Source organism: Phycodurus eques, chromosome 3 (assembly GCF_024500275.1).
Source record: "Phycodurus eques isolate BA_2022a chromosome 3, UOR_Pequ_1.1, whole genome shotgun sequence".
Classification (NCBI taxonomy): Eukaryota; Metazoa; Chordata; class Actinopteri; order Syngnathiformes; family Syngnathidae; genus Phycodurus; species Phycodurus eques.
Window position 1 is genome coordinate 17,577,045 of NC_084527.1, and position 13,739 is coordinate 17,590,783.

A 13,739-nucleotide genomic window follows, 5' to 3' on the forward strand; every position below is an offset into this window, starting at 1 on the left:
TAGTGGTTGCAAACTTTTCTTGTCATTTTTATTGTGATGAGCCCATATCAGTGCACTCCTACGAGTGGTCTCACTGAATAATAAAAGTATTCCTTAAATCTGCAGATATAGTAATCAAGCATTTATGACCCTTTTTGGACCACCTTACCTCAAGATTGTGAAAAAGAAGTCCCAATTTCGTCTTTTTTTTTTCAAATTTGGCCTGATTGTCGGTATGCGTGTACCCCACTTAAGGCAAGGTGAGACTCTTCAGTGGATGTTGTTTTCTGATGAAGTCCAATGCTTGCTGTCAGGTGACCTTCTCATCGCTGGATGTTAATCTGCATACAGAGGCGCTCCTCAGCACCATGAACTATCTCAATAATCTGCTGCCGCAGTCCACCAAAAATGAGGAGAATGGGCAGGAGGAGCTCCCCACCATCCCGGAGGGAGAGAAGGAGGAGGCTACTGTTGCCAAGAGAAAAAGTACCGCAAACATTTTTCACATTTACAACTTTATTTTAAACCAAACAAACATAACAAAACTTCTCAACAACAAACAAAACAACAAGCAAAAACTACAACCGTGGTTCGAAATGGTGATGGAGGATCTAATTCCGTCCCGTTGTCCCAAATAAAAACACCAATACAAAGAATCCCCATTTATTGCTCTGCATACAATCGAGATCCAATCTTTTAAAATCTGCGACAAAAAGAGATCATATAAAAACATTATTTAATAGTGTTACCCTCCCACACACTTTGAACATATGTAAACTTGTTAAAAACACACTTATACTTATTGAAACACACTTTTTAAGCACTGTAAACACACTTGAACACAAAAACATTGTCGTGTCTGCATGTTCATGTGTCTTTAAGAGATGGGGCCTGGTGAGCGTTTGACTTCGGCGAGTGTGTGGTCACTGTGTTTTACTATTCCCCGGTGTAATACATAATGAATGAAAAGCACATCGGTGGCTGTGGGTCTCCTTTGCCACATGCAAGTAATAATATTGTATTGTAAGTATACTGTGAAAATTGCTGGAAAAAAATTGCCGATGTAGTGGTAGTTGATCAGTGTAAACTATCACCTACCATTGCCCCGGTCCGTCACAGAATTTCTTTTGTGAAACTATTTGTCTATCACAGAAATACCAGCGATATCACTGAAATCTGTAATGTCATCACTTGTGGGGAAGGAGAGCCGCAGTCAGCGAGGCACTTTTCAGCTGTTTATTGAATGCCAGAAGGACAGTGAAACAAATACACAATGAACACTCATGTAGGAGCTGCTGTGAGCCACAGCTCATGCCAAGACACTCGTGCAGCTTGAGCTGTCCAAATTCCCTCCAGTTCACAGATGTCACATGCCACTCCAACAGGCCCTGCCTCTAAAAGTCACATTGTCCTCGACACAACAGATACAATAAGTATAGTATTTTGTATACATTTATGCGTCAAATACATTTATGGTGGGTTTAAAAAGAGTGTTTTAATATATTTAAATGCATTTAAAGCTTGTAGGAGAGGTAAAAATACATCATGGTCCCTCTCTTGCAGATTTTTATACAGTGCCGTAAAGTATTGGCTCCCTTCTCAACTTATATTTTTGCGTTGTTTCCCCACTTTAATGTCTAAGATCATCAAACAAATGTAAATATCAGACAAATATAACCTAAGTGAACTTAAAATCCCGTTTTAAAATGGTGATTTCATTTATTAAGGAAACAAATTAGTCAAAGTTACCTGGCTCTGTGTGGCCCTAAACCTAATAACTGGTTGGGCCATCCTCAACAGCAACAACTGAAATTAAGCTTTTTCTATAATTGGCATCTTTGTGGAGATATTTTGGCCCACTCTTCCTTGCAGAATTATTCGAAATCAGCAAAAATGAAGGGGTTTCGAGCATGAATGTCCTTTTTAAGGCCATGCCACTGCATTTCAATCAGATTCAAGTCTGGACTTAGATTATGCCACTCCAAAACCTTCATTTAAAATTTTTTTTTTAAGCCCTTCAGAAGTTGACTTGCTGGTGTGTTTTGGATCGTTATCCTGCTGCCGAACCCAAGTGCGCTTCAGCTTGAGGTCACAAACGTATGGCTGAACATTCTCCTTCAGAATTTTCTGTTAAAGAGCAGAATTCACGGTTCCATCGATCACAGCAAGTTGTCCAGATCTTGAAGGAGCAGAGCAGCACAAGAATAGCACACTACCACCAATGTTTGACTGTTGGTGTGATGTTCTTTTTCTGAAATGCTGTGCTACATTTACGCCAGATGTAACGAGACACAGACCTTAGCAAAAGCTCAACTTTCATCTCGTCAGTCCATACAATATTCTCACAAAAGTCAATCAGATTTTTGCAAAAGTAAGACGAGCCTTTATATTCTTTTTGATCAGCAGTGGTTTTCACCTTGGAACTCTGCCATGGATGCCATTTTTGCCCACTCTCTTCCTTATTGTTGTGTCATAAACATTGACCTTAACTGAGGCAAAAGAGGCCTGCAGTGCTTTAGAAGTTGTCCTGAGTTCCTTTGTGGCCGACTGGATGAGTTGTTTCTGTTTTCTTGGGCTAATATTTGTAGGGCAGCCACTCCTGGGAAGGTCCACCACTGTTCCATGTTCCATGTCCACACCCTGCCCCTCATAGTCACATTATGTAACACACAGATTCTACAATAAGTACAGTAGGTTTTTTTTGTATACATTTTATACTTCAAATACATATAAGGTGTGTTTAAAAACAGTGTTTTAATGTGTTTAAAAATTATGAGAGCGGTAAAGATAACATTTTGATGGTGTGTCTTATCGCAGATTTTTATACATTGGAGGTAAGTCTGGTAGTTTGGTCTGTATTCCCCACAATGAATGGGGGTTCATTGTACACCAAAAACAAACCCACACATATTGCACTTTGAAACCCACGTGCACCCAGGACAACAACATAAAAAAGTGAAGAAACATCACTTTCAAGTATTTTCTTATACCTTTTTAAACGCAACAGTTCTTTTCTTAACTTGCACTTTTTGTTGCCTTTAACAATATCATCTCAACCAGTGGTTCCCAACATTTTTTGTCTTGTGTAACTATTTTGTCATACCACGAGTACCCCCTCACGTATTGATGATTCTCCGAAAGTAGAACTTAACACAACTAATTATTGAATGAATATTATTTTATCTCCTTAATTTAAACATTTTTAACTTAAATGAAAAAAAAATCTCAAAAATAATTTATATGAATAAAATACATGACATGAAATAATAAATCAGCCTTTATGTATCACTCTTATAACATATACTGAGTGTTATATGAACCCTCTCCTTAATCCAGAGTAACTGGATGGATTTAAGGACATTTGAAACAATTTATTAGTTGCATGAGGAAAGCTTTTTTCAAACTGTCCCAGAAGACAACACCTTACTTAGATAGATAGATAGATAGATACATCCACATACATACGTATTTTATTCATCCCGTGGGGGAAATTACATTTACTAGCTTCATAACAAAGTTTTTAAAACCTTTCCACGAGCCACACACTTGGTTAGTTATAACGAGTGAAATGGAAAAAAGAGGACAGATTAAGGTTTATGAATGTGCATACACAAACACACGTAATAATAATACATGACAATACATGACGTAACCGCGGAAAAACATTTTTTATTCCCGGTGACAGGTTTAGCAGTGGTAATACACAGGATAGTCATAGTGAAATGTTTATTTAAAACTTGGCTGTGGGCTGCTGGACTACCTCGCTACGCAAGCTCATCCTGGCCCATAGCCAAAGTCAGCAGCAGTCTGAATAACTTTGACCAGATTACAGTTGCATTTTTTTTTCTCAATCGTTAATACAAAACACCGATACCTGTATTCCATGACACCTGTCCAAGCCTGTTTCCACATACGCCCTGCAATGTGCTCGTGTACCCCTGATTGGCAAACACTGATCTAAACCATTCTGTGATTTTACCCCGCAAACAGTAATACGCATACTTTTCAGAAAGTTTTCATAATTTATAGATGGTGTAAATTGAGAGTATTGAGCAAATTTTGGATGCTATCTGGTAAAAGTTGTATTTATTTATTTATTTATATATATATATATATATATATATATATATATATATATATATATATATAGGATTTTTGCTGTTTTTAACTTCTAGTTGTGACAAAACAGTATTTGTCTTTGAATGAGTTAATCTGCTCTCACAGCCCCGAAAAATTCCAAGGCCGCGGCCATCGTCAATCTGCACATCAGAGCCGATCTCCGCTCTCTGAAGGTTTACATTCGAGGACAGAAAGCCAGGATATCGGAGATCAAAATCGAAGGTATCATTTAAGAATTAAGGATTTCAATTTATACTCTGGGTTTAAAAACTCACCCCTTCCCCCTTCTCAATTTCCTAGGTCTGGTTTCTGAGGTTCTGATGAGGAAGCGAGAGATGAAAGTCCTGGCCAATCTGAAGAACATCATTGTGTTTGATTGTGACGAAACTGCCTTCTATAAAAAGGTACAATTGTATTCTCCTGCTACCTTCACGTTAGCTTCTTTTTTTAAAACCTCTTGCTGCCTGTCTCTGTAGGCAGTGTCGATAGCAGGCAGGGAGGTGTTTGCCTTCCAGATGGTCAACTACACGGGCGCAACTGAGGGCGACTCTTACCTGGACATGTCTCAAGTTGACACCTCGGTCACTTTGACGGTGGGATGCATCCAGGTCATCTTCCTCAACAAGTTTATGTCCTCCATTCTGGTGAGAATAGCTCTCCTTACTCCTGCCATTGTGACCTGTAGCATGGGTCTCTTCCATCAGTCCAGCCTTGACTGGGTGTCTTCAGATCATTAAAAATTAAAAATAAATAATAACAACTTTAAAATTGACTCTCAAAATGACCTTTAATCCTTAAAGCTGTCCGTTAATGGTTTTAAAAATGCCACATTGTTGTCCGATGTGTTGTGAGTTATACAGTAGATAGATTTAGGTTGTTTGCATTAATCCATTTAATCACTGTAAAACTGATTCATATTTACTTAATAGTCGGTTAATAATATTGTCACTATATTTCTAAAAGGTGACATTGTACATATTGCTTGTACAGTGAACCTCTGTTTATTGCTGGGGGATACATTCCTTACCATCCCATCATAGGGGAAAATCTGTGATATAGACTACAGAGACCATATATTATTCAAACCTAAACGTATTAAAACACACTTTTTAAAGTATTTCTTTTTGGCTGGTATCACTCTCGCTGTGAAAAGATTGGAGGCTGTCGTATATAATCACTTTGAGGAAACAAAAAGAAGACTCCAAATAAGAGTTGTGCTTGCTTAAAGCTGTTTTTTCTCACTCCAAATTGAAGTTTAATGTAAAATTGGCACATCAAACAAAATAGAATTAAACATTGTATATTTAAACACCAAAATGTTCAACCAAACCATATAATTTCGTGTAAGTCTGCTATCTTAATGCTAACATATACTGCAATGAGAAACGCCAAGCTGGGCTAACGGTCATTAGCATATATCAGGGATGGGCAACTTTAATGGCGGGGGCCACAATTTTTCATCAGCGCTACCATGAGGCCACATAGGATCTCGTACTTCCTAACCTCTGGTTTGACAAAAATCCCATTTTAAATATGGAACAAATATGTGTCTTTTTTATTGAACGAATGTTCATTACAGTATCTTAATATATTTCATGGTCTTTAACAACATAGGGTTCAAAGCAAACAAAATATAGCCACAAACTGATTTTTATTTATTTATTTATTTTTTTTATTCCCCCCCCCCCCTCCCTTTCAATGCAAAGGGCTCTCTTACATATATATATATTACCATCCAAAGATTGCACAAAACTGCTGAACAGTTAAACAACATTAAAAAAAAAAAAAACACTGCATTTTATTCCCACAAAGATCACCTCACTCAAAATTTCAATGTTATACTATGTTTGTCCTACATGTCATTTCGTAATCCCGAAATTATTAGGCCTACTCACTTTGCAGTATAGGGCAGTTTACGCTGCTTTGTTGAAAGAGTCTTGATGTGTCTCCCCTGTCCTGCTGCTTGTCCAAATGTTTACTAAACTTAACAGCTTTAAATAGTATGTCCGTGTTTTGAGGACACAAATTTTAATAACTCCTCATGCACTTTAAACAAACTTAACGGTTCTTGTGAAGAAAAAAAAAAATTGCTGTTTCTCAACTTTCTACTTGAGAGCTTGGCAGCTTCAGTATACGTCTTGCATTAACTTTGTTTCCCAGCATGCATTGCACCATTCAATGCTGAATTTTTGCCGTAGTAAGGACGTTAATCATTATTGTCGAAGTGTGTTTATTTTACCTGTAGTTTGGATTTCACTGCCTTTGACGGCTTTAGAAGTAAAATATCCATGTTTACTGGGAGGGCTGGCAGTGAATGAGTTTAACTGTCATCTTACATTTATGTTGCACTTTGTTTGCTTGAAACCCTGACTGTGGGTTGTGTGCAGTATAGTAACCTCCCGGTCAGTTCATTGCAAGCTATGTTAGGATAAGTGTTATCTGGCATTTTTCTTGTTTTGTGGCACTGAAGAGTCACACAAGACAAACAGAGGGTCTTTTATCTATTCTTTGGAATGACAGCTTCAAGATGCCGCCTGTATGGAGAAACTAGTCACATGCGTTGCTCTGGTGTGATTTTGGCCCATTCTTCCACACAAGCAGACTTCAAATCTTGAAGGTTTTGTGGGCTTCTTTTATGGATCTTGAGTTTCAATTTTTTTCCATAGATTTTCAATTGGATTCAAGTCAGGCTGTGCCATTCTAGCACTTTATTTTTTTTCTTTGAAACCAATTGAAAGTTTCCTTGGCAGTTTGTTTTGGATCATTATCCTGCTGAAATGTCCACCCTCATTTCATTTTCATCATCCTCGTAGATGGCAGCAAATATTTGTCAAGAATGTCTCAGTACATTTGTCCATTTATCCTTCCTTCAATAATGTGAAGTTCACCAGTACCATTTGCTGAAAAGCAGCGGCACACCAAATTCAATTATTATTTTCAAAAGTTAATCAAGGGGCCACTCCAAGTGTGTCACGTGTTCCGGCAGTTGCCCATGCGGCCCACAGTTGCCAGGGTTTATCATAGCATGACATGATTATAAACCTTCAAACATCTGCTACTTTAACACACACACAGATGGAATACAAACAAACAGAGCATACAACAATACTTACAGGCACACATTCTCCTCTGTCAGAACAAATATTAAAAACGTAAAACTGCATTACAAGACGGCACGGTGGACGACTGGTCAGCACATCTGCCTTGAGGACCCGGGTTCAAATCTGGCCACGGAATGGATTAAGTTCATGAACCAAGTTTCTACTGAATGGGGCTTGGTTCAATAAAAGTTGGAGAAACACTAACTTATGGAGCTTGAGTGCATTGATTCTTTCTCTCCAACCCTGCAGACGTTCATAAACAACTTCCAGGAAGCCAAGGAGGCTCTTGCCGAGGTGACCCAGCAGGCAGCTGAAAAGGCGGCGTCAGGCGTGAAGGAGTTGTCGGAGCGCAGCACGCGCATCGCTCTCAACGTCCACTTTAAGGCGCCCGTCATCTTTGTCCCACAGTCGTCCTCGTCCCCCAACGTTCTGGTGGCTGACTTGGGCTTTCTCTCGGTCAAGAATCACTTTGCCTTGCAGCCCTCGAAGAGTTACCGCAAGATCCCGCCCATTGTGGACATCATGGAAGTAAAGCTCACAGACCTCAAGATGTACAGGTAGGACTCTGCACATACAATTTTGTTTTACTTTTTGGGGGTCTCAATATGCCTGAAAAGTCAACATTTATCTGTTGCTTCTAAGAACAGTATCCTTATGAAAATTTCTGTATTTTATGGGTCCTGGTCATAACTCACTCAGAAAGCATAGTTAGAAATATTTGCCCTGCACACCAGTTTCAGAGTAACACAAAATTTGGTGGACATCAATTACAACAGGATTCACAACAAAAGTCTTAAGTAGGCCCAAAAATGTCATGTAAATCCAACACACCACAGAGAAGAGTAATGTTAACAAGCCTGCCAAATATGAACGTATATAAAAAAAATAAAAAAATAAATCAGGCTTCAAAACTTGAATAAAAAAGGCCAGCTCTCAGACACTGTGGGCTTGTCAAATGAATGCGCCAAAAGGAATCAAAAATACAAAGGAAGGGGGTGATAGCTGATATGATGTAAAATCACGTTAGAAGCCTCAACTTCAAAATTGAATGGTTATTCTGGACTACAATCATAAAAATAAACACAAAGGTCAACTTACCCTCGTTGTTGGTGACATAATGCCACAGCCGAACACGGCGGCCAACGTCAACGGGACGGTAAGAGGAAGCCCAGGTACACTGGCTGAAGTATGTATGTAACACGTTGCCATTTTTCTAACTAAATATATTTCCAAAGGTGCTATTGACCTAAATATTTCACCAGATGTTGGGAACAACCCAAGTAATCCATACATACAAAGAAAGTAGAACAAATAAGATCAGAAATTAAGTTGTGTGTAAAAATGTGAAATGACACAGGGTAAAAAGTATTGAACACGCCAATTGGTATTTATTTAATACTTTGTACAAAAGCCTTTGTTTGCAATGGCAGCTTCAAGACAACTTCTATATGGAGAAACTCGTTGCATGCATTGTTCTGGTGTGATTTGTGCCCATTCCTCCACGTAAGCAGTCTTCAAATCTTGAAGGTTTCGTGGGCTTCTTTTATGGACCTTGAGTTTCAGTTCTTTCCATAGATTTTCGATTGGATTCATGTCAGGTGATTGGCTGGGCCATTCTAGCAGCTTTATTGTTGTTCTTTGAAACCAATTGAGAGTTTCCTTGGCAGTATGTTTTGAATCATTATCCTGCTGAAATGTCCACCCTCGTTTTATTTTCATCATCCTCGTAGATGGCAGCAGATTTTTATCAATAATCTCTCGGTACATTTGCCCATTTATCCTTACTTCAATAATGTGAAGTTTACCTGTACCATTTACTAAAAAGCAGCCCCACGTCATCATGTTGCCACCGCCGAACGTCACTGTTGGTATGGTGTTTTTACGGTGATGTGCAGTGCCATTTCTCCTCCAAACGTGATGTGCATTGTGGCTTCCAAACACTTCAATTTTGCATTCATCCGACCAGACTATGTTCTCCCAGTATTTAACTGGCTTGTCCAAATGTTGTTGAGCAAACTTTAAATGAGCTTTGACATGCTTTTTGTTTTTCACCAATGGGGTCTTGCGTGGAGAGCTTGCATACAGGCCATGGCAGCGGATTACATTACTCACTGTTTTCCGTTGACAACAATACATGCTAATTCCAGGTCTTTTTAAAGCTCTCCACAGGTGGTCCTTTGCTCTTGGACAACTCTTCTGATTATTCTTTGCACTCCTCTTGTCAGAAATATTGCGAGGAGCACCTGATCGAGGCAAATGTATTGTGGTATGATGGGCTTCCCCCAACCATGCTCTCTGGAACGTTCAGAAGCTTAGATATGCGCTTTAACCAATGCCATCGTGATGTTTTGCAACAATTAGTTTGTGATGGGTGGCACGTTGGACGACTGGTTAGAGCGTCTGCCTCACAGTTCTGAGGTCCGGGGTTCAATGCCCGGCCCCGCCTGTGGAGTTTGCATATTCTCCCCTTGCCTGCGTGGGTTTTCTCCGGGCACTCCGGTTTCCTCCCACATCCCAAAAACATGCATGGTAGGTTAATTGACAACTCTAAATTGGCCATAGGTGTGAATGTGAGTGTAAATGGATGTTTGTTTATATGTGCCCTGCGATTGCCTGGCAACCAGTTCAGGTTGTACCCCGCCTCCCGCCCGATGACAGCTGGGATAGGCTCCAGCACGCCCGCGACCCTAGTGAGGAGAAGCGGCTCAGAAAATGGATGGATGGATGGATACTTTGCGATGGTCTTGATGCAGCTCTCTGCTTTTACCTATCATGAGATGTGTCTTGACTTACACCTTGGCAATGAGACCTTTTTGTAGACCATCAATTAGGACTGAACCTGCTGATATTCATTTGCACTGACAAGGGGCAGGATTGTTGTTTGATTATTGACAGATTTGAGGTGTTGTCTTGGCTCTCCATGCATTTTTGCACCTCCCATTCTTCATGTGTTCAATACTTTTCCCTTGTGTCATTTCACATTTTTACACACTTCATTTCTGAGCTTATTTGTTCTACTTCCTTGGTATACTATACATATATTACTTGGGTTGTTCCCAACATCTGGTGAAATTTTCATGTCAATAGCACCTTTGGAAGTATATTTAGTGAGAGAAATGTTGACTGGTTAAATCATTATTTCAGGCGGCACTGCCTCATTCACTAGTATCAAGTTAGCCATGAAGCCATGTTGTCTCTGGCGAAATTTTACAAAACTAACCATCATGAAATGCGCACTGCAGAGCCGGGTAGTGGTATTGATCTTCGGCTCCCCATCTGCGTCTTCAAAAAGTCAATCCATCGCTTTTTTATTTCCTCATTTTTTGGTTGCTTAAAAACATCACGGAGCTGTTCTGTAAATTTAGTCATACAGCGAAGATGCATTTTCGGGGTCTAGCCATCGTTAGCTTGTTAACTGCACGCTGGAGTGGTAAATGGGCCTTTTTATGGAAGCTAAGCACGACTAACTCACAACTGAGCAGCATAGTCAAACGAAACAACGTCACTTTGTCCTTATATATTGGGGAAGGGAACATGCGCTGTAAAGTATACTCCCCAGTCCTGTGACGCCAGGGGGTTGTGTTTTAGCCCCGCCCACAAAATCAGGAAAATTCAAATGCTGAAAACGATGCTTGAGCTATATCTCAACTATTTAGCACTATATTGTTATGTCTATGCGTATGTTTGCAGCACTTCAAACATATTTAATGTGTTTAGAAACAAAATAGCTTTGTGCCACTTTAAGGATCCATGCCTGAAATTGAACATGAGGTTGGCAATTTCGCACTTAAAACAGCAATTTTAGGCGAATTCCAAGGCTCGTACATTGATGAACTTCTACTGGGAAATCCTAGACCGATTGGTCACACTCAATGGCTAAACCTTTTGCCAATAGTATCTAACGTGGGCGAGCATGTTGTCAAAGTTTGATCATCATTTTGAGAATTTGCCATGAAGTAGGGGTTCAGAGAGCCTGTTTATCATATTTTGTTTGTTTGTACATGCAGAACCACATTCATTAATGGAGTATTCCGGGGAGAAAGCAGCCTGTTGCAGCCAATCAGCCTGGAACTTGAGGTCCAGAGGAATCTTTCGTCCAACTGGTACCACACCATCCCCGACATAGAGATGACTGCTCATCTTATGCCCTTGAATGTATGTCATAAACTTAGTAACAGAGACTGTTTTATAAATTTTCTAGTAACTATTTAACGCAATGACTTTCAGGTTTGTAAAAAAACATTACGTTTCACGTGTGGGCCACGAGACCGCATAAATTAGATGGTAGGGTATTAGGGACATAACTGACCACTTTATACTCTTATTCATTAGGGGCCATATTCTCCCATTCGTGCTTAAGTCTTCTTTTTACACGCTTGGCTTGTGCGTTGGCAAGGTGTGTGATTCTCCCTTAAGTGACTTCTGACACACCCGTTTGCGTACTGGGTGCAACTGCCAATGAGGTGTGACTCTTTGAATCTGGGGGAGGTGTCAATAGTTGAAACATGTGATCGCCATAGAAATCCAATTGGAAAATATTTGGACATTTAAAATGTGCAATTACCCCTCATAGCGGATAGCGAAGTGAGTCGTCGGCAGTGAGACATCAGCATCGCTCCTTTTAACAGGCTACTTTGAAGGACCATATGTTTTTGTAGTCTTTATTAAATAAATACTGTTCATTCGCGCTTGCAGATGAGTCACTTAGATGGATTTCACGAACAACAATGACATGGATTTAAAAAAAAAAAAAAAAAAAAAGGCCCCTCGTTAGGTGCATCACAAATCGTCTGCTGGCGCTGAATTGGTTTTCGCTACTTAATATATACACTATGTTGACGTGAGCGTGTATGTAGGCCAGGTGTTTCCCGCACCGTCAGAAAGAGTCAGCCACCAGGCCGTCAACACCTGTCCGAGACTCGTGCAAATTGATGTTTCACCTTCCCGGGGCACTAGACTTAATACAGCCTCTGGAGTGTGGATGAGGAAATGGGCATAAGTCTTGGCAGAATGCTCGCTCGGCCACATATGAGAAGGAACACCCACACTTTAGGGTTATTCCACCCAAGTGTGTAAATGGCAAAAAAGTGCTCAAATGATAGAATTAAGTGGACGGTGGAAAGGGCGCAGTCAGACAAGCGCTGAGCTGCGCACCTTTTCTGACTCAAACATAGGGCAGAATATGCCCTTAGATGCTCAGCTGCAGCTTCCCATCAGTTGCGGTAATGAGTTGTTGTTTACAAGCTCCAGTTTAAGTGGATTAGGACACTCAGCTAGTTGTTAGAAAGTAATTTATTTTTTTAAAGTAACGAAAATGATGCCAAACCTTCCCAAGAGACTAAATTCTTGAAAAAGTACGAGCTCAACTGTTTAAGTACCGCTTTGTGAATGGGTGAAATGAGGCATTGAAGCACCGAAGCATCCATGCTCAAGTGAAAGGAAACGTTGGGCCCCGAGGTCAAAAAGGTTACGAACCCTTGGTTTATTATACTGTCTCTCTCGCCAAACAGTTGATCCTCAGCCAGGATGACATGGTGGTTGTCTTCAGGACTCTCAGTGAAAACCTCACAGAACATTCTGACACTGCCACTACGCCAGCTCCCACTGAAGACTCAACACCTGACTTAGCACCCCGGAGCTCGGGAAGCACGGAAAAAGCCAGCAGTAAGTCTTCAGAAGTTGGGCAGGACTCCTAAAAGCGATTGAAAAGTTTTGTGAACATTCTGCGTGATATTAGGCAACACAGTGGTGACGGCGGCCGTGGTGGAGACCCAGAAGAACATCAGGCTGAAGACTAGCATGAAAGTAGACTTCCGGATTGACTCCATGGCGCTGGTCCTGTTTAAGCCCAGTGGAAATGAGGTAATCAATTCAAAGTAGCAACGTGACAAGTGGCCACCTTGGCCACTTAAAGACCATCCTTTAAAAAAAAAAAAAAAGACATTTTGACAAACATTTCGTCAATGTATCCTAGTTAGGGCTTTTAAATGAGCATTTTTATATGATAAACGTTCAAAATTGACTTCAGCATGGCCTATTCCAGTGGAGGAAATAATTATTTCATCCCTCACTGATTTTGTAAATTCACCCACTGACAAAGAGCGGTCTATAATTTTAATGGTAGGTTTTTGTTAACAGTGAGAGGCAGAATATTTAAAAGAAAATATAACAAATCACATTTTAAAAAAAGATAAAAATATATTTGCATTTCATTGAGTGAAAAAAGTATTGGATCCTCTACCAACAATAAAGAACTTTAGCTCCCACAGACTAATCCTCTCACTTTAAAGGTTCCATATTTTACCAAACCAACTTCTACTAGTATTTGGGATGTAATATTGGCGCTATGGTCCCTCACTAAGCATGTCAAATATGAAGTCAAATTGTCCATACATTCCTAAGTTGCAGATGTTTTTCTGCCGAGAGGTCAGATCAGGTCATTCGAATTTCTCAAGCTTTTCTACATGACTAGCGAAGAGCTCTGCCTTCCCTCGCCGCGCCCGCACACAAGCACGTGTGCTCGCACAAGTGGGTCTTCTA

General features: G+C 40.1%; 1 protein-coding gene across 1 annotated transcript in view; it reads left to right on the plus strand.

Annotated features, from left to right (window-relative positions):
- vps13a (vacuolar protein sorting 13 homolog A) overlaps positions 1-13,739 on the plus strand; it is an 80,006-nt gene that overhangs the window by 28,426 nt on the left and 37,841 nt on the right. Inside the window, exons 29-36 of the mRNA XM_061672296.1 lie at positions 294-465; positions 4,204-4,320; positions 4,399-4,502; positions 4,575-4,742; positions 7,449-7,756; positions 11,207-11,354; positions 12,710-12,863; positions 12,937-13,061. Coding sequence (XP_061528280.1) covers positions 294-465; positions 4,204-4,320; positions 4,399-4,502; positions 4,575-4,742; positions 7,449-7,756; positions 11,207-11,354; positions 12,710-12,863; positions 12,937-13,061 — 1,296 coding nt within the window. The remainder of the gene's footprint in view (positions 1-293; positions 466-4,203; positions 4,321-4,398; positions 4,503-4,574; positions 4,743-7,448; positions 7,757-11,206; positions 11,355-12,709; positions 12,864-12,936; positions 13,062-13,739) is intronic.